The sequence below is a fragment of the Ovis canadensis genome, chromosome 14, assembly GCF_042477335.2.
Source record: "Ovis canadensis isolate MfBH-ARS-UI-01 breed Bighorn chromosome 14, ARS-UI_OviCan_v2, whole genome shotgun sequence".
In the NCBI taxonomy this organism is placed as follows: Eukaryota; Metazoa; Chordata; class Mammalia; order Artiodactyla; family Bovidae; genus Ovis; species Ovis canadensis.
Window position 1 is genome coordinate 63,702,421 of NC_091258.1, and position 20,906 is coordinate 63,723,326.

Here is a 20,906-nt window from a genome sequence, read left to right on the forward strand (position 1 = left end):
TGTGCGCAGGCTTTCTCTAGTTGCAGTGAGTGGGGGCTACTCTTCGTTGCAGTGGCTTCTCTTATTGCAGAGCACAAGCTCTAGGGTGCGCAGTCTCCAGTAGTTGCAGCCCATGGGCTCTAGAGCCCCGGCTCAGTAGCTGTGGCACACGGGCTTAGTTGCCCCTGTGGCATGTGGGATCTCCCCAGACCAGGGATTGAACCCACATCCCCTGCGCTGGCAGGCGGATTTTCAACGGCAGGGCCACCAGGGAAGCCCCAGTCAGCCTCTTTCCCCAGCTACCCCTGCCTTCGACTGGTAGGCTCTTGAACGTAGTGGCCACGGCGGCGAGGATGGAAGTCATACATGGGCTCAGCAACACGGACTTCCACTCACCAAGGCTGACCTGGCTACAGCCGCCGCTCAGGGCCCAGTCTGTCAGCCCCCAGACCCGCCGGGCCTTAGGTAGGGCACTGCTCCCCAGGGTGATCAGCCAGTTACCTGGTGGCAGGCTGATTACAGTGAACCATCTCCGTGATAAAAAGGCAGCATTCTGTTCTTACTGGGACAGGCAGGTACTCTGGATACAGATCTGCCTTCTCTGCAAGCAAATGTCTCGGCCCAAACTACCATCCATGGCTGCCTTGGTGGTCCGGAGGTTGGGAATCCACCCACCAATGCAGGAGACACGGGTTTGATACCTGGCCCCGGGAAGCTCCCACACGCCTTAGAGCAACTAAGCTCATGTGTTACAGCTGCTGAGCCCTAAAGCCCGCACGCTCCAGAGCCTGTGCCCACAACAAGAGAAGGCACCGCACCGCACGGAAGGGCAGCCCTGCTCACCGCAACTAGAGAAAACCTGAGTTGCGGCCGCAAAGACCCAGCGCGACCAGAAGTAGAAAAACACTTATCGGTTTTTAATAATAATAATAAGGAACTTCAGGCAGGGAACTCCGCAACAAGAGAGGCCACCACAATGAGAAGCCCACGCACGACAGCTAGAGAAAGGCCGTGCGCACGATGTTAGGCACAACAGCGTGGTGTGGGGACTGCTGCATTTCCTCCCGTGTCCACCAGAGGGCAGCAGAGTTACTCCACAGCCTCGAGTCTCCCCAAGGGCCTCAGATCTCCCTCGGCCCAGCAGAGTTGGACCCTCACCGGTGTCACTTCAGTTCACAGTCCTCCTAGCCGCCCACACTGGACTCCATCACCTCCTCCATCCAGCCAGGAGGGGGCCCACTTCACACCATTAGGAACTACCATTCCTTCAGGTCTTCAGTGTGTGTCCCTGGAAGTGGTGGCCCCACTAGACCCCCAAGGGGAAAGAAGGATCCCTCTCACCAGGCATTATTCACGCCCCCTTTCCAGCCCCTCAGTCCTTTTCTGGAGCCTTCCGGTGGGAATAGAACACAACCTTCTCACAGCCTTTGAGAACCCTGGGAAGACCCTCAATGTGACAGTCGAGTCTGACTCTGCGACCCCATGGACTGTGGCCGGCCAGGCTCCTCTGTCCATGGGATTCTCCAGGCAAGAATACTGGAGTGGGTTGCTATGCCCTCCTCCAGGGGATCTTCCCCACCCAGGGAATGAACCCTGGTCTCCTGCATTGCAGGCAGATTCTTTACCAGCGGAGCCACCAGGGAAGCCCCCAGTGTTACAATGGGAAATAATATCCTGGTTTGGAGACCCCAAGGTGTCTGTGTCGTGCTGACAGACTCCAGACCAGAACACGGCAGAGGCTGGCACTGGCGGGGGGCGGGGGGGTGGGCCTCTTGGTTGACTTGTCACCATCAGCCTTCCTGTTCAATGTGTGCCCCACCGTCCAGTATGGCCAGCATCACCAGAGAGCTCGTTAGATGCAGACTCTTAGGTCCACCCCACACCTGCTGAGTCAGGCTCTGCATTTTAATAGTATCTGCAGACTCTCCCTGTGCATAGAATTTCGGGAGAGGCTGCTCCCACCCCACATTCTGGAGTCTCAGCCACGCTGGGCAACCACGTAACCTGTGTGGCTGCTGAAGCAGCTTTTCTTAGGTGCCTCCTGGGTTCAAAGTCTTCATGAAGCTCCACAGGTGATTCCCATGCACCGTGGGGATATCGTCGCTGTGACAAGAGTTCCTGATGCACCTCCTCCCCACCCCCCAGGCTCCTGCTCTGAAGGGGAAAGAAAGCCAGAAGGGGAAGATGAGACTGGAGACTGTGGAAGTGGGGAGGCTGACTGTGCACCCCCAACTGAGACCTATGGGGGAATGCCCAGGACACTGAGCCCTGGGGTGGTGCTCTCCCCAACAGCGGGGGAAATTGTGTATGTGTGTGCGTGTTTAGGGTGAGAAGTCAAGCTGCAAAAGGCAGAAACAGCCGCGGTTTGCAGGCAAATGAAATGTAACAGAAAGGGAAGAGGGAAGAAGAGAGAAGGCAGGCAGGAATGAGAGGGGAGGGGAGAGTGTGGGCTCCGGGTAGAGACCCCGCCCCATGGGGCTGGGCCACGTGACCCAGCGAAGTGCTCCTGCCCCGGGGCAGGCCCAGCACACAGAGGGAAGGACAGCAGAGCTCACACAAGGACTGCAGGGCTTGTGAGCGTTTCTGGAGCAGAAGTTCTCCTCACAGAGAGAGGGACACAGCAGACGCAGGCACCATGGAGCCCCCGTCAGGCCCTGCAAGCAGGCGGCATGTGCCCTGGAAGAGGCTCCTGCTGGCAGGTGAGAGGGGAGTTTTCAGGGAGTGGGCAGAGACTGGAGAACGAGAGACTGGCTGGTCTCTGGGGGAGACGGGGCTCTGAGAGGGGACAGGGGGCTTCTGTTCAGACCTGAGGGCAGAGGGCAGTGGACCGGGGAGGGAGGGGCTCAGCCACAGGAGACTCTGCATGAGCTAGAGCCGGTGAGGGGCGGGAGGACCCAACTGCTGTAGGTTTTATCAGTTATTCTTCACTGAGCAGTAATTGTTGAAAACTGATGATGATAATAATAATTTATGTCTGGGTGTCACTACAGAAAAACACATAACCGGGACAGTAAACACTGTCCTTACCCGGCACCCTTAGAAACTGACAAATAAAACCAGGCTGTGGAATTGCTGGGAACTCTCCTTCCTTCATCCCCAGGTACTAATGTCTGGAGCCTGGTCCAGGCCCTGGGTTTCAAGCAGGATCAGACAAGCCCCTGCCCTCACGGAGCCCACGCTCTGTGAGGAGGAAGACAGACAAGCAGAGAGATGGAGAGTGTGCTGGCAGGTGCTCCAGGCGTCACGCAGGAACCGGAGCGGGGAAGGGTCAGCAGTGAGCACACAGGGCCTTTACAGCAGCTGGTCGGAGGGAGGGGCATCTCCTGAGAGGCCCTGAGTGTGAGCAGGCGTGTGAGGGCAGCGAAGGGGTGAGCCAGGGACAGTTGGGGAAGCAGAGGAAAAAACGAGCCCAGAGGGGCTGAAGTGACAGGGGTCATGCCGCTGACCTTGAACCACACACGCACATACATGCACACACACCCACACTAAGGCTGAGGGATGAAGAGACCGGCTCAGGACCTAGGGCACCATTTTCCCATCCCCCACGCAGGTCACAATAGTAACCAATTTCTCTCTTCCCTCCTAGTCTCACTCTTAACTTTCTGGACCCCGCCCACCACTGCCCAGTTCACTATTGAAACGGTGCCCCCGCTTACTGCAGAAGGGTCGGATGTTCTTCTACTTGCCCACAACGTGACAAAGAATACACTAGGCTATGGCTGGTACAGAGGAGAAAGGGTAGACAACGCCCTAATTGCATCGTATAGGGTAGATACTAATGCAACTACCAATGGGCCTGTGTACAGCGGACGGGAGACAGTTTACCCCAACGGAACCCTGCTGATCCGGAACGTCACCCAGAGAGACACAGGACCCTACACCCTGCTCGTTACAAAGAATGATTTACAGACAGAAATACAAACTGGACACCTCCACATATACCGTGAGTGCTTCCTCTCTGACCTCGGGGTGTAGGGTGAGGTGAATTCTGTTCACACTCGCAGGACTGACAGACCCAGATGGCGCCTCCATCTCCCTCTACGTTATGTCCCGTGTTGGGGTTTGAACGTTCAGTGCAGGGCACACACTGTGGAGACAAACTCCAAAGGGTCCGACTTCCACTCTGGGGATCTGGACCCTGCAGACACTGCAGAAAAGAAGCCGGTCTGACGGGAGGGGTTCAGCAGAGGGAGAGCACTCTCAGTCCAGCCCTCCGGCTCCCTCCCTGCGACCATGACCCTGAGGAAGACCCTGCAGGACCAGCAGGGCCCTGGCCTGAGGGACCCTGACAGAGCAGCTCAGGCCCACGGGGAAGCCCCTCCCAGACCCCGTCCCAGGGTCCCGGCTCCAGCGACCGTGGGGAATCTGTGCTACTGGTGGGTGTTGGCCTCCCAGGCGGGGCTGACTGGGGCGGATGATTCCCCAGATCCCTGAGGCCAAGGTTTCTCAGCAGGTCACTGGCCAGGGCTCAGCCCCAAGAGCCTCGTCTGAGCACAGGTGGAGTCCAGTCCTTCCCCTGAGACTCAGCATGGAGAGCAGGCTAGGCTGGGTCCCGCGCCGTTAGCCGACCCCCTGGGGGTCAGAGGAGACTCCAGAGGAAGGTCAGCGTCCCCAAGAAGGACCAGAGGAGAGAAGACGCTCCGGCAGCTCCTCACCCCGCAGCGGGCAGCCCAGGGAGCCCTCTCCTATGGACACAAATAATAGTTGAGGCAGGGTTTTCTTTTTAAAAAATACTTATTTATTTATTAGGTTGCATCGGGTCTTCATTACATCATACAGGATCTTTCACTGTGGTTTGTAGGCTTTGTTGCTCCACTTAAGTTACTCCAAGGCCTGTGGGATCTTAGTTCCAAAACCAGCGGAACCCGCATCTCTAGCATTGCAGGGCAGATTCTTCAGCACTGGACTACCAGGAAGTCCCTAGACAGTTTCTGTGTCCAGCTTTAGACCAGCTAATTATTAATGATTTAAGGTTAATACACAGACAACATGATGCTCCTGACACCATTTACCATTTATTCTGTCTTACTGAAAACAAGCTCAGTAAAATACAGGGAGCTATAGTCAGTGGATCAGAGTCACACAGACCATGAGTGGCCAGTCAGGGGAAATATGTGTGGAAGGGTCGGGCCAACATCACAGCCCCACTCTCTCCTCCCTCCCAGGGGCCTTATCTAGGAACCCAGAAACCAAGTGTTGGTTCAGATCCTTTCTTCTTGGGCATCCTCAAGTAGAGGGAGATTCTAGTGTGAAAAGTCAAGGGAAATGGACAATTAATCCCATTTACTCTGGAACTAGAGCTTCCCAGGTGGCCTCTGGTGGTAAAGAACCCACCTGCCAATACAGGAAATGTAAGAGACACGGGTTCAATCACTGGGTTAGGAAAATGTCCTGGAGGAGGGCCTGGCAACCCAGTCCAGTATTCTTGCAAATTACCTGCATCAACACTCAAGTCAGGGACAGGAATGTCCAGGCCTCCCCTCCTTAGGTAGCCGATGGACAAGCTCCTTGCACTGAGTGAACCAGAGATCATGTACCTGCTGGTTACTGGAGGTGCTGGGTGTCACTCCCACTGGAGTAAAATGGAAAGGACTCAGTTCCTCACTCCCCAGTCTATACCTGCAGCCAGCGCAGGGCCTGACAGGCAATGGGCTCTCAGTGTCTCCTTGGGGAGGGAAGGGTGGAAGGAATAAGGACGGATGAATGATCTGTGATCTCTTCAGGCGCTGGAATCTGGATGCAGAGTCCTAGGAGGCTCTGGCCATGCCTGCCTCCTGTCTCCAGGGAGGGGAGCCGTGTTTTATACCCTGATCACCTGCCCCTAAAGCGCACTGGGAGCCGAGTCTCATGGTGACTATGGGGCTGCTCCGCCATGGGAGGGTTTCCAGGAGTCGGGGGCAGGGGTCCTGCTTCTGGGCAGTGGTGGGGCTCTTGGACCTCTGGATGTTTGAAGTCACTTGAAACCCCTGCTTTGAAATCGCTTGTAAATGGACATTTCTCACTCCCTGCTCTTCCCATGTCTCTCACCTTCCTCCTTCATTTCAGCCGAGACTGGCCCTGCTTTGCACAGCACCCCGCCCTTAGATTCATGCGTGCACTCTCAGTCATGTTTGACTGTTTGCCCTCTGTCCATGGAATTTTCCAGACAAGAATACTGGAGCCAGTTGCCATTTCCTTCTCCAGGGAATCTTCCCAACTCGGGGATCAAACTCACGCTGCTTGCATCTCCTGCACTGGCAGTCAGGTTCTTTCCCAGCTGAGCTGCTGAGGAAGCCCTTGCACCCCACGCTTGTTCATTCCCTTAGTCATGTCTGACTGCAACCTTATGGACTGTGGGAGCTCGCCAGGCTCTTCTGTCCATAGAATTTTTTCAGGCAAGAATACTGGCAGTGAAAGTGAAAGTGTTAGCTGCTCAGTCATATCTGACTCTTTGTGACCCTATGGACTGTAGCCTGCCAGGCTCCTCTGTCCGTGGAACTCTCCAGGCAAGAATACTGGAGCAGGTTGCCATTTCCTTCTCCAGGGAATCTTCCCGAACTCGTGTTTCTCACGCTTCCTGCATCGGCAGACAGGTTCTTTACCAGCTGAGCCACTGGGGAAGCACCTCCACCCCAAACCCTTAAGACTTCCACAGGTATTTCCCCAAATAACTGACTTCCCTGTTCCCATCCTGGCCTGTGGCCAGGCGCACCCTCCCAGGCGATAGTAAAGGACTCAGAAATCTGGGAGCAGCAGCCTCTGTGGGGCTCCAACACAAGCCACTTTCCCCAGGTCACCAGGAGAATGAGCTTCAGCTTTGCCTTGGTCCTGGGGTCCTTCTCCCCATGGTGTCAGCCAGTGGAATCATGCCACATGACAAGGATACGTGGCCCCCCTCACCGATCGATTCCCTAACGTGACTCAAGCAGGAAGCCAAAGGCAGAAAGGCAGGTGTGCAGTCCCCAGGGGCTCACGGGCTCACTTCACCTCTTTCACTTGTGACTCACAACCTTGTCCTGATGTGGCCTCCCGCTCCTCTCAGGGGTTCCCGAGGCCTTCCCAGGATGGGACTGGCAGGCCTGTGCCTCTGATTGCTTTGCTGCCTACTTCATCGCCCATGTGTCCTCAGGGTGCCACCTTTATCATAGGATGGGATGCTCTCCGACGATGAGGGGCCCGAGCCACCGTCTTTTCCCTTAGCCTTGGCCCGATTCAGACAAATTTGATCAAACACTTAGTTGTGTTTTTTGAGGCAGAAAAAAAAAAAAAAAGCATGCCACACGCCTGTGGTGGGCCCCCTTCTCATTTGCCTGATTTGGTGAGAGGGACTTCTTCCTCTAACTTTATTAATAGAACACATATCATTTCTGGGCTTCCTTGCTGGCTCAGACGGTAAAGAATCTGCCTACAATAGGAGACCTGGGTTCATTCCCTCGGTTGGGAAGGTCCTCTGGAGGAGGGCACAGCAACCCACTCCAGTGTTATTGCCTAGAGAATCCCATGGACAGAGGAGCCTGGGGGGCTGCAGTCCATGGGGTCGCAAAGAGTCAGACAAGAATGAACGACTAAGCACATATCACTTCTGCTCATTTAGATCATTCCTCCCTTTATGAGACAGAGACTCAGACTTGCCCTCTGATTCATTCTGTCCTCTTTTTCTTTAAACTTCAATGTCCATTTATTTATTTATTTGTGGCTCTGCTGGGTCTTCGCTGCCGCACATGAGCTCTCTCTAGCTGCAGGGGGTGGGGGCTATGCTTCGTTGCAGTACACAGGCTTCTCACTGTGGCGGCCTCCCTTGTTGCGGGGCATGTGCTCTAGGGTGCACGGGCCTCAGTGACTGCAGCACCCAGGTACTACAATCCAGGCTCAGTAGTTGTGGAGCACGGACTTAGTTACCCCATGGCACGGGGGATCTTCCCGTATCAGGGATCAAACCCATGTCTCCTGCACTGGCAGGCAGATTCTTTACCACTGAGCCACCAGGGACGTCCCCGTGTGTTATTCCTGCTCAAACACCCAGTTCCAGGCTGTGCTGCCCAGTCTTCTTGGGGTTTAAGGACTAGGGGAAAGCCCATCGTTACCCATCTTTAGGAAACCTTGGGAACTGAGGAGGTGGTGAAGACATGTCTCCATCAGGCAATGTAGGTCTGTGCAGCTTGAAGGGACTCAGGACCTGCACAGTCCAGGTGAGCACCCCAGGGCCAGGCAGGCAGTCACCTGGTCAGTGAAAAACTAAAAGAGGAAGCAAGTGGTCTCAGACTTGCAGGCCTGGGATTCTGCTATCAAACTCTGATACTTGACTGATACTTGAGGAAGTCTGTGCTTCTTCCAGACACAAGAGCAGATGGCCTCACACTCTCTGAGCTCAGATGTTCACGCATTTGTCTCATGATACACAGACCTGCCTTATTCTTTAAGGGCGCAGTCTGGCTGAGAGGAGAGATTGCAACCCTGACTGAAAATGCTTTTAGAGGAACCCAGTATATAAAAGGGGCAATGTTCTCTCTGTTATCTGCACAGCGGTGCTATCCACACCCGTCATCATCAGCAACAACTCCAACCCCAGGGAGCACGAGGACACTGTGGTGTTAACATGTGGATCTGAGACCCAGAACACCTCCTACATGTGGTGGATCAACAATCAGAGCCTCCCCAACAGCACCAGGCTGGAACTGTCCGAGGACAAGAGGACTCTCACTGTGTTCAATGTGACAAGGAATGACACAGGACCCTATGTGTGCGAAGCCCGGAACCCAGTGAGTGTCAGCCGCAGTGACCCATTCACCCTGAATGTCCTCTGTGAGTAACCTCTGTTCCTACGTGGTCCAGGCCTCCTGGCTGACTCTACAGTGCCAGAAGCCAGGCCGTACCCATCCCTCTCAGGTCCAAGTGCGTGGACCCTTACCTTTGAACACCCAGGCTGGAATTGACTTCCTGTCCCAGGCAAGCCCAGGCAGGCCCAGCCTTGAGCCAAGACTGGGAGGGGATGGACTGCTCTGTCTTGAGAGGCTCAGGGTCACCAGCATGTGATAGGAGAAACAGGCTAATGTCTCAGACTCAGGACGAGTGAAAATGAAGGGGTAGTTATTGTTGGGAAACTGTAAAACAAGGCTGTCCCTGGCTCAGAGAGATATTTAACTCTTCTGCACAGTCCAGGAACACTGAGCTGGGCCATAAGAACTTACGTAACAGAAACTGAATGCCTCCCCCACTTTCTGGAAAGTCCCCTTGGCCCCAGAGATACACAGAGCTGGCAGGCCTGCCTTCACGGAAGTGTAAATAAGGAATGGGACTTGATTTTTTTTTTTTTTAAACTGGAGGATAATTGCTTTACAGTGTTGTGCTGGTTTCTGCCATACAACAGTGTGAATTGGCCATTAGTATACATAAGGTCCCCTCTTTCTTCAGGCTCCTTGCCGACCCCAATCCCCCACCCAGGCTGTCAGAGCACCAGGCTGAGCTCCCTGTGTTATACGGCAGCTTCCCACTAGCTAGCTATTTTACATACTGGGGACTGAATTTTTTTCAATTTATGTATTTTTATTTACTTATTTGGCTGCACTGGGTCTTAGTTGCAGCATGTGAGATCTTCTAGTTGTGGCACGAAAACTCTTAAGTTTCAGGATGTGGGATCTAGTTCCCGGACCAAGGATCAAACCCAGGCCCCTTGCATTGGGAGTGTGATGTCTTAGCCACTGGACCACCAGGGAAGTCCCTGAAATTTTTTATAGTCAAAGAAAATTGTGGGGAAAAGTCCAGGAAAGTTAATTTAAAAACTCCACTTGATGATGAGGATGTTAGACATATGGGCTGAGAAGAGGATCCCAGTGCTGATACTACAGAGATGTCCAGGGAGATCGGTCAGGGGTCGTCCCCGGGTACCTGGGGGTCAGAGAGGAGGCACCGTCCTCTCCTTACAGATCATCAGGGAAGAGAGACTCCATACCTTGATCACAGACTCAGGGCCATCCTCTGGGTCACCTTTACAGAGGTCACTGGGGCCTGGGGCTGGCTGAGATCTCTGAGAGGGAGCAAGGCCCAGGCCCCCTCACCCACTCTCAGCAGTCACCCCTCTCTCTCTCCACAGACCCAGTGGCAAAGCCCTCCCTCCAAGCCAGCAACACCACAGTCACAGAACACGAGGGCCCCGTGGTCCTGACCTGCCTCACAGATGAGACTGGGGTCTCCATACGCTGGTTCTTCAAAGGCCAGAGCCTCCTCCTCGCACAGAGGATGACACTGTCCTCAGACAACAGCACCCTCACCATAGACCCTGTCAGCAGAGAGGACACTGGGGATTATCAGTGTGAGGCCTTCGACAGGGGCAACTCCAATAGAAGCAACCCCCTCAGGCTGCATGTGAAATGTAAGTGACCATTTGCCTCATGCTATATCTTTCTGGGCGGATTATTCTAACGATCGTGTGCAAAATGGAGAGAGGTCATGGTGGGCAGAATATCAAATGAGACCACTACAGGTCTTCCGAGATGGCTCAGTGGTAAAGAATCCGCCTGCAATGCAGGAGACAAAGGTTTGATGCCTGGGTCGGGAAGATCCCCTGGAGGAGGAAACGGCAGCCCACTCTAGTATTCTTGCCTGGGAAATCCCATGGACAGAGGAGCCTGGTGGGCTACAGCCCATGGGGTTGCAAAGGGTCAGACATGAGTAACAGTTCAATCTCTAAATCAAATAGTTTCTTCTCCTGGGTTTAGCATTTTCGTGTAACTTTCACAAGATTCGTTGTTTTTTATTCTCCTGTTACCATTTTTTTTAATGTGAAGAATATATAAACTATGTAATTTTAGCCATTTTTAAGACTGCAGCTCAGTAGCATTAAGTACATTCACATTGCCACTATCCATTTAGAACTTTTTCATCTTATTTAAAACTCTGTACTCCTTAAACAATAACTTCTAGAAGTCCCCCACCTCAAACCCTGGCAAACACCATTCTACTTTCTTTGTCTCTATGAATTTGATTATGATAGTTATATTGTATAAGAGGAATCATGTTATAGTTCAGTCGCTCAGTCGTGTCCAGCTCTTTGCAACCTCATGGATTGTAGCACACCAGGCTTCCCTGTCCTTCACCATCTCCCAGAGATTGCTTAAACTCATGTCCATTGAGTTCGATGATGCCATCCATCCATTTCATCCTCTGTCATCCCCTTCTCCTCCTGCCCTCCTGAGAGCATCAGGGTCTTTTCCAATGAGTTGGCTCTTTGCATCAGATGGCCAAAGTAGTAGAATCATGTAATATTATAATTATCTCTTTGGGTCTGATTTATTTCACTTATTAGCATTATGTCTTCCAGGTCCCATCCATATTATAGCATATATCTGAATTTCATTCCTTTGAAAGGCTGAAGTATATTCCCTTGTATGTATATACAACATTTTATCATTCATAAGTTGATTGTCTTTTAAATTGTTTCCACCTTTTGGCTGTTGTGAATATGCTACTGTGCCATGCTGCAGTCCATGGGGTCGCTCAGAGTCGGACACAACAGCGACTTCACTTTGACTTTTCACTTTCATGCACTGGAGAAGGAAATGGCAACCCACTCCAGTGTTCTTGCCTGGAGAATCCCAGGGACGGGGGAGCCTGGTGGGCTGCCGTCTATGGGGTCGCACAGAGTCGGACACGACTGAAGCGACGCAGCAGCAGCAGCAGCAGTATGTGTATGATAACCCCATGCTCCTCATTTATTCCCACATACACACATTTCCCCTTTGGGAGCCATAGGTTTGTCTTGTAAATATGTTGCGTCTGCCTGAGTTTTGTAAATAAGTTCATTTGTATCACTTTTTAAAATTAGATTCCATTTGTGAGTGATAGCATATGATATTTGTCTTTCTCTGTCCAACTTAGTTCACTTCGTATGAGACTCTCTAGGTCCATCCATGTTTTTGCAAATGGAATTATTTCATTCTCCTAATATCTGAGTAGTATTCCAGGGTACGTGTATGTACCGCATCTTTATCCATTCCTCTTGTTTACATCTTCTTTAATGTCTTCCAGTAGTGTTTATTTATAATTCCTAAATGTATCAATCTTGTTAATTCCTAAGTATTTTGTTCTTTTTGATATTATTTTTAATATCAAAATAGAATAAAATTTTCTTAACTTCTTTTTTGAATATTTTATTGTATATAACAGCAACTGATCTTTATGTGTTAATTTAGTATCCTTCAAATTTGATGAACTTGTGTATTAGTTCTAATAGTTTTCTGGGAAATCTTTATCATTTTCTACATATAAGGTCATGTCATCTCCAAACAGAAATAATTTCATTCTTCTTTTGCAATTTGGATGTCTTTTAGTTCTTTTTCTTGGCTGTGGCTAGTATGTCTGATACTATTTTGAATAGAATTGGAAAAAGCAGCCATTGTTGTCATGACCCTGATCTCAGAAAATACATGTTCATTCTTTCACCATTTAGGATGATGTTAGCTGTGGGGTTTTTATATATGGCCTTTATCATGTTGAGATGGTTTCCTTTTTTTCCCAGTTTTGAGTGTTTTATCATAAAAGGTTAGTGGGTTTTTGTCAATTGATTGTATTTATTTAACCTCCTTACTTTATATGTCTAGTCATATATTCTATTTCTTTATGATTACATCTTGGTAGCTCTCATGTTTCCAGGAATTTGTTCATTTCACAGAAGTTATCCAATTTGTTGGCATAGGATTATTCCTAGTACTCTTATACTTCATATTATTTTTGTAGAGTTAGTAGTAATGATTCCACATTCATTTCTGATTTTTAAAATTTGAATTTTCTCTTTTTTTCTTAGTGAATCTAGTTAAAGATTTGTCAATTTTGTTAATCTTTCTGAAGAACAAAATACAGGTTTTACTAATTCTATCTACTGTTTCTCCATCCTCTAATTTATTTATCTCCATTCTAATTATAATTATTTCCTTCCTTCCGCTAGCTTCGGGTTTAGCTTTTTTCTTGTCCCTTAAGTTGTAAATTTAGGTTGTTGATTTGAGATTTTTTTTTAAATATAAGCATTTACACTTATAAATTCTAGCACGAGATTCTTAACTTCTCTGAGTCTCAGATTCCTCAAGTGAGAACTGCAATAAAAGAACCTTCTTTATGGCATTTTTTCACAGATTTAATGTAATATTCAATTAAACCCTTAGCAAAATACCCACACAAATTTAGCTGCTATAATTATTACTATTATCACTGTTGTTGCTGCTGTTTAGTTACTAAGTCCTGTCCAACTCTTTGAAACCCCATGGACTATAGCTAGCCAGGCTCCACTATCCATGGGATTTCCCAGGCAAGAAGACTAGAGTGGGTTGCCATTTCCTTCTCCAGGGGATCTTCCCAGCTTCGTTAGGCTACATAAAGCCCGGTATTTCTAGGACTACTTGACTCCAGACCCACATCTCATTAGCCATATGGCTTTAGGGTTTCCACCACTGTAAACCTCAGATTTTCCATCTATAAAATGGAAATAATGTCTATCTGACAGGGTTATTATATGAATTAAATGAGATATTTGGGAAATATATAGCACAGAGCCTTGCACAGAGTATGTACATCATAACAATAGCTAACATTAGCATTAATTTTCAGTCTTGAGTTGAACGGTGAGGACCACTGAAGTAAAAAGGAAGGAGACAAAAGGTGTTTTATATATTTGGGGAAGGAAAGCATAAAGATCCACAGGAACACGTTACTTACTAAATATGGAAGAGAGGAAACAGGGGGTTTGAGTACAAGGTTTCATGTCTAGTATGATAGTTTTCACTCCGTGAGATGCAGCCAAGATAGGATTAGACATCTAAGACATTCATTGCGGCAAATGCCTGTGAAAGAAAGTGAGGCAGGAGTGGGAGGAGCCTGGGAGGGTCCTCAGACCAGGATGCACACTGGATCCCTAGGAAGGAGGAAATTTCAGGCTGCAGTGCAGTTCTAAGAGAATATCTGCAAAGCTGGCAAGGAGCCCTTGAATTAAAAGTCACCCATCACACAAAAAAATTTATTTCTCACAGAACTGGGATTGAGTTCAATATTCCTGCTGGAAACCTGTGTGAAGGATAGTCTCTGTGCAAAGGGGTAGTGAATTCAGAGGGCCTTCCATCAATTAAGTCCCCACCATAAGACACCTCCTATGGCTCAGATGGTAAAGAATCTGCCTGCAATGTAGGAGACCTGGTTTCGATCCCTGGGTCGGGAAGATCCCCAGGAGAAAGAAATGGCAACCCACTCCAGTATTCTTGCCTGGGAAATCCCATGGACAGAGGAGCCTGGTGGACTACGTGGGGTCACAATGAGTCAGACATGACTGAGGAACTAACACTTTCATAAGACACCTAACAGGTGCATATTCATGGCAGCCATACCTGGTACCCAGATAAAGATGGAACCATGAAAAGATGGGAAGTTATAACATACTAAAACAACCATCATCAGTCCTTCTCACATTTCCAAAGACTTCAAATATATGAGTGCAGGAAAGCCAGGTTGGAATTGAGGAACATGGTCACCAACCTAGAAACACAATCAGAGAGGAAAAAATCACAAGGATATAGTCGGTTAGTCACCTCACAGCAACCTTCCACAGAAAGTTTATACCTTGAAGGAACAAGTAGAGACTATTTCATATTGAGTTATTTCCCAGAGCCCCTCCCACTGTAAAATAATGTCACCTTCATTCATTCTTCTCTTTTCTTTCCACAACAGATCAATCGACACCAGAAAGCTCCTCTGACCTCTCAGTGGGCGCCATTGTCGGCATCGTGATTGGCGCCGTGGCTGGGGTGGCTCTGATAGCAGCCCTGGGGTATTTTGTGTACACCAAGACTATACGCGGGTATGCCGCCTTTCCCCTTGCTCTGCTTCCTCCGAGCCTGACTGCCCTGCTTGGGAGAGGGGAGGAGACTTCGTCTCTGTCCCTGGCCTAGGTCTGCTTCTCAATCTTCCTGCTTCTCGGCACTGATTCTTATGGGTCTCCTCTTCCCTGGTCTTCATGTTTCCTGTACCCTCCTCTCTCTTGGACATGGCTATTCCCACCTCCATCTGGTTTAGAGGAGGCAGAGCCAATTGTGTTCCTCTGTCCCAGGCAGGGAAACCAAGGTCCAAGAAGGAAAACTAATGAGGACATGAAAGGAGGAGCAGGAGGAAGGGAGTCCTGTGCTGTGTCAACCGCAAGAGCAGGAGGAGGGAGGGACAGGACTGGAAGAGAACCTAAGAAAAGCAGGAACAACCCAAGGCCTCCTGGGCAATAAAGTGAGAAATAACCAGCATCTACCTACAAAAGGGAACAGATGTCCGGGTAGAAATAGAAGCAGTTGAGATGAATGGCCGTAAATGTTCTGAAGAACCAGTAAACCAGAGAGGAGTAACCATGAGAAGGGGTAATGGGTAGATCGAAGACGGAGGTCCTAGGAGGAAAGAGGACCAACCAAGGTAAAAATGAACATGGAGGAGCCCCAGGGAATCATGCCAGCATTGTGCTTCCTAATTCAAGGCGCAAAGATCCTGTGCCTGGGAACAGTAGTCACTGTGTCTGATATTTATTTAGGGCAAGTGACCAGCGCGATCTCACAGAGCACAAATCCTCAGATCACAACCGCAGTAAGTAGAGCCACTCACTCAGTGAGAGCTGGTTTGTTCCACCACGTGCCCTGACCGACCGGGGAATCCCTACCTTCTGAAATATGAGAGGTGATCTCAGTCCCCACCCTCAGTCTGGCACAGGTCCTCACACCCTTCCTAGTCATGTAAGAGTCCCAGAGACATGGCCCCTCTGAGGCCACACCAGCCAGGCAGCCGTGGGATGGCCGAGCTTCCAGGAGCCCTTTCCTCATCCTGCCTCCTTCCCCCTCCTGCCTCTGTCATGGATGCGGGCATCTCCTATGGTGAGACTTTCCCTGCCTCTGGTGCCCTGGGTGCTGTGGGCCTCAGCCCCTCCTGCCTCTGGAGCCTGCTGCCGAGACACACACCTGTGAGACACACCTGGGCAAAACTCAGGCCTTGTGAACTGGCAGAAATCTTCAGAAGTGCACTGAGGCCTCCCCTCAACCCCCACCCTGCCCCACCACCACCTCGGTCTAACGCACTGGGTTCTGGACCACAGACTAAGGGAAGCGAAATCCTTGTCTTAATCATGGGCCCCCAACCCTGCCACCACCTGCCACCTCCTTCAGCTAGAAGTCACATCAGCTTAGGAACAGCCTGTTCTGAGACCATAAGGCAACTCTGCATTTTCATGGGTTGATGACTCTCCTTTATTTCCCCAGGTCAAGGTTATTCTGACAGTTTACCTGCAAAGGTAAGCACAGCCAGTTTCACTGGCTCCTTTTCTCATGGAAATATCTCTCTGTAGAATGGGTTAGTCTTGTAGACACAAATGTGACATCAAGTTTGGGTCAAAGTTTCTCACTGCAGCAACAAAGAAGCATTACTCCCATGAGTCCACCTCACTGGGCTTGATCCTGGCTGGGACCATGGACAAGTAACTTAACCTCACAGAGCCTCAGCTGAGTCCTCTGTAAAATGGGTGTGCTGCCTACTTCGCAGAGGAGGTCAAGGAATTAAATGACATAACCAAGGTAAAGCACTCAGCACAGAGGCCAGAGCAAGAAAGACACTAGCTCATCCTCCCTCTTCTGCCTCCAGTCTGACTCTGCTCTTACTGACAAATGATCATTCCCAATCTTATCGACCTGAGGGCTTGATTCCTTTACCTTCTAATACTTTTACTGAATTTTTCTCATCTTAATCTTCAACAGAATACACATATAAACTGAAAAATGCTTCAATTGTAAGTATTGGGTTGACCAAAGTTTGTTTGAGTTTTTTCGTTAGATCTTATGGAAAAACCTGAGTGAGCTTTTCGACCAACTTAATAATTTTAACAGTAAGTTTCCACAAGTTGTTCATATCTATGTAAACAGTAGCCAATCATTTTTTAAAAATCAACCCCCCTCAACACACACACACACACACACACACAATGCCCCAGTTGCTTCCCTCTGAAGAGTAAGGACTATCTTCACTTCCAAGGCATTAGATTACTTTTACCTGATTATGTGCTTATATAACTGAAAAACACACTGTGTACGTGCGTCTGGCTTCTTTCATTCAAAATTGTTTTGCAAGATTCATTCATATGGTTGTGTGCCTTTATTGTCTATTTATTCTTATTGCGATGCCATCGTATTCCATTGTAGAATTTCATAATCATCCATAATGTTCTAATGATTATTCAATAGGATGTTACTAAGCAGAGAAAATAGGTAATAGCAGCCCTTCTCTGAAGCTAAAAGTTTCAAAGCGGTAAGAGCATGGGGTGCTGAGTCACCCTGGACAAGGTGAGGGTCTGGCCTATGATGCTGATTTAACTGACTGCTGCTCATGCCTTTCAGGTTGATGAAGTTGAATATTCCTCCCTGAACTTCAATGCCCAGGAATTAAAAAAAAAAGCAACTTCAGCCTCCCCATCTCCAACAGATACAGAAACAATTTATTCAGAAGTGAAAAAACAGTAATGGAACCTGTCCTGCTTGTTGCACTGTTGACTTATTCCAAGCTCCTCATCCCCATCCCTAGGAGATCCCTCTGCCCTCAGGGAAAATGAGAAGAGAGTCTTCCCCCGGCCCCTTCGACCCTTAATGAGGCTCCTCCAGGCTGCTTGGTCACAGCCCCTTCCTTCAGTGTCAGTAGCTGAAAAGGCACACCCACGAAGAGGTCTGTGAAGTGAAGTGAAGTAGCTCAGTCATGCCCGACTCTTTGCGACCCCATGGACAGTAGCCTGCACCAAGCTCCTCCATCTATGGGATTTTCTAGGCAAGAGTACTGGAGTGGGTTGCTGTTTCCTTCTCCAGGGAATCTTCCCGACCCAGGGATCGAACCCAGGTCTCCCGCATTGTAGACAGACGCTTTACCATCTGAGCCACCAGGGAAGTGCCAGGAGGTCTGTAGGAAACCAAAACTTCCTGGTCATTGAAATCTAGCAAAGCAGACCTTGGAAGAAAGTTGCCAGAACCCCTGCCGCTCCCCATTTGCTGACCTAGATCAGTTGTAAATTTGTGTATTCAGAACACATTCATTCCTTCCCACCTCAGTCCTGTCCTATTGGAGTCTAACTTGAATTTGCCATAACCTGGAGAATTATTTCTTATCCACTGAAATGCCTGTGCCAGAAAAGAAGAGCAAGGAGAAGGAAAAGGAAGAGCTTCTGCACTCTGAAGCCCAGTGTGAACCCACCATTCACAGGAAGACACATACATGACCAGCTCTGAGCTGGGAAGTTCTACACCTTTGTCCACTTTCAGGGTTGTCTACCTGCAGGATCAGGGACTAAGCAACTTACTACTTAGCTAGAATACCATCTAAACCTTTGAAAGCCTGCCTTCAGAGAATGTACTAGATGCAACTAGAAAACAACTTCTCAGCGTTCATAAATGTATCTTGATGGAAACTGCAAAAAAAAAAAAAAAAAGCACATAATGTTTTAATAATGCTGTGGGCTTTATTCAAGGCAATGCCCGGAGATTGAGGGGTCATCGGTTTATGGGGCAGTCAGCTCTTACCAGATACAATCTGCTGGGATTGGGGAAAGGACTCAGAAAATTACACTGCAGAGATTATTTAAATAATGGTCAAAGAATGTACAATTTGGGGGTATTGGCTGTTTTTTCCCTTCCTTCTGAGACATTCTGCCATTTTAATTTTTGTAACTGCTTGTTTATGTGAAAGGGGTTCTGTTTAATTTGCTGCATAAGCCAATCTGACCACTTTAGGGGAAAGAACCTACCAAAGCCCCCCATGTCGCTCTGGCCATGAGCTCCCCAAGCCTTTTGTGTCAGGGGCTCCGCACAGAAAATAAGAAGTAGCAGTTTTCTACCTTCACAGCCAGAAATGGGTCTCACTCCGTTTCTACATCTCAGGCCAGTCATCAACCCCCTTCTCGTCCGTGTTCCCGCCTGTGCCTGTTCAGTCCGTCTGCCCCGCTTACCTTCTCAGGACGCCTTCTTGAGAAGCAGGAGCACCCTGAAGGGAGCATGGCCCCTTGCACTGTTAGCATTGTTTACAGTCCAGGAAGCCGCACTGGTGCGCATGCTCCTTAGGACATAAGGTGCAGATTATGATTCAGCCCTGGGCTTCTTGAAGAGCCTCTGGAATTCTTCCCCCATGGGGTGCACGGGACCCAGTGTGTCAGCACAGAAAGGGACGACGGGAGGAGGAGAGGCGTGCCTGCTTCCACCAGCCTTCTGCACAGATGGGGCCTCCTTGGGCTGCTGAGAGAAGGGCTTTATTCCACCTTCATAATGGACCTCCTGCTGTGCGGAACTGGCCCCCCAGAGAGGGGTGGCTGGGAGCGCTCTGTACTCAGGTACCTCTTTCAGGGTTTTCTCACCCTGACACAGACTGTGTACACCTTCCCTCATGCAAGCACTTCTGCATAATTTAATTTTGCCTGGCTAAGGCCACTTCTGAATGATTTGTAAAAATTGCTCTATATTTATAATAAATATTGTGTATCAGACACCAACATGCTGCCTCGCAGTTGGTACTGCTTTCTGCATTGCCTTCTTTACAGGCAGAAGAAACAGAAACTGCTCAACAGGGAGTCACAGTGAGCCTGTTTCTAAGTCCAGAGGTATTTGATCCTGGGATCCAAGAGAGAGCTCGATAAATTCATGCACACTCCTGCTGACAAAGTGTGTCCACCTAGAGCCACAGGTCACTGCTGCAACCTGCCTGGAAGGACCTGCCTGTCTTCCTCTGAGGAGAGAAGGAGAGAAGATGATTTCATGAGTGAAAGGTCTGCTGGGCTCTTCATTAGGGACACACCGCACTGCCCACGCGGATGGCTCCAGTGCACCCATGCCTGATCCAGCGTTCACTCCCACAGTCTCCATGGGCTCAGGTGTATAGAAATCCCTCCAGCACGTCTCACCTCCTTGTTCCTTGTCCCTTTTTCTGCCCCTCAGAGAGTCAGAGCTCTTCCAGTCAGGATAACCTTCCTTTATTAATTCCACCAAAAATTAGCCTATCATCTCATCTCCTTCACTTCCAAGCAATTGGAACATGTGCTGTCTTTCCCCTCCTCAACCCCTGATTTCCTCTGGCCCTCTGCTGTGGTGCCTTGTTCCCAAGACCACTGGAAGCAGCACTAAAATCAGTACCCAGGGGGGTTCCTTGGCGGTAAAGAATCCACCTTCCACTGCAGGGGCCACTGGCTGATTCTCTGGTCCAAGATATCCCACATGCTGTGGAGCAACTAAGGCCATCCACCACAACTACTGAGCCTGTGCTCTGCAACAAGAGAAGCCACCGCAATGAGAAGCCCACCCACCACAACTAGAGAGACAGCCCTCACTCTCCGCAACTAGAGAGACAGCCCTCACTCTCCACAACTAGAGAAAAGCCCATGAAGCAATGAAGATCAGCCAAAATTAACATAAATAAATAAACACTTTATTATTTTTTTAATTGGCAGTAGTAACTGATGGCCTTGGACTTCCCAGATGGTGCTAGTGGTATAAAGAACCCAACCACCAATGCAGGATATGTGAGAGACAAGGGTTCGATCCCTGGGTCGGGAAGATCCCCTGGAGGAGGACATGACAACCCACTCCAGTGTTCTTGCCTAGAGAATCCCATGGACAGAGGAGCCTGGTGGGCTACTGTTCATAGGGTCCCAAAGAGGCGGACACGACTGAAGCGGCTTAGCGCACATGCACGCGTGCACTCAGTGGCGTGAGAATTCGCCTTAGAGGGTAGACTCAACCACAAGGGTGCACAGGAGGGCTCTTGGGGGTAATGGAGACATTCTACGTCTCAGTTCAGGTGACGGTCACATGGGCGTGTACAGCTACCAAAAATCAAATTATATACTTGAGATCTGTGTGCTTTCTCATGGATTTTAATTTTATTTGAATTTTTAAAAAGAAACAAAGGAGCGGTTTATTCAA

The 20,906-nt window shown here is 49.5% G+C and overlaps 1 protein-coding gene across 4 annotated transcripts; it reads left to right on the forward strand.

Annotated features, from left to right (window-relative positions):
- Positions 1-2,031: 2,031 nt before the first annotated feature.
- On the forward strand, positions 2,032-19,480 carry CEACAM1 (CEA cell adhesion molecule 1). 4 transcript variants are annotated; one of them, XM_069550896.1, is made up of 8 exons: positions 2,032-2,678; positions 3,566-3,922; positions 8,482-8,760; positions 10,049-10,327; positions 14,665-14,794; positions 15,506-15,558; positions 16,224-16,255; positions 17,352-19,480. In XM_069550896.1, the coding sequence occupies exons 1-8, from the start codon at positions 2,615-2,617 to the stop codon at positions 17,472-17,474; spliced, it is 1,317 nt and encodes a 438-aa protein (XP_069406997.1). In that variant the 5' UTR covers positions 2,032-2,614; the 3' UTR covers positions 17,475-19,480. The 4 variants fall into 4 exon arrangements, 3 of the variants coding, with proteins under 3 accessions (XP_069406997.1, XP_069406999.1, XP_069407000.1); XR_011248788.1 differs by having other exon boundaries at positions 2,308-2,678; positions 15,044-15,558; XM_069550898.1 differs by lacking the exon at positions 15,506-15,558 and having other exon boundaries at positions 2,308-2,678.
- Positions 19,481-20,906: the final 1,426 nt, after the last annotated feature.

Bases quoted from the DNA above. Each gene is read 5' to 3' on its own strand.
- CEACAM1 (XM_069550896.1), top strand. From the start codon at position 2,615: ATGGAGCCCCCGTCAGGCCCTGCAAGCAGGCGGCATGTGCCCTGGAAG. The intron at 3,923-8,481 runs GTGAGTGCTTCC...TTATCTGCACAG, and splicing joins TGGACACCTCCACATATACC to CGGTGCTATCCACACCCGTC. The intron at 8,761-10,048 runs GTGAGTAACCTC...CTCTCTCCACAG, and splicing joins ATTCACCCTGAATGTCCTCT to ACCCAGTGGCAAAGCCCTCC.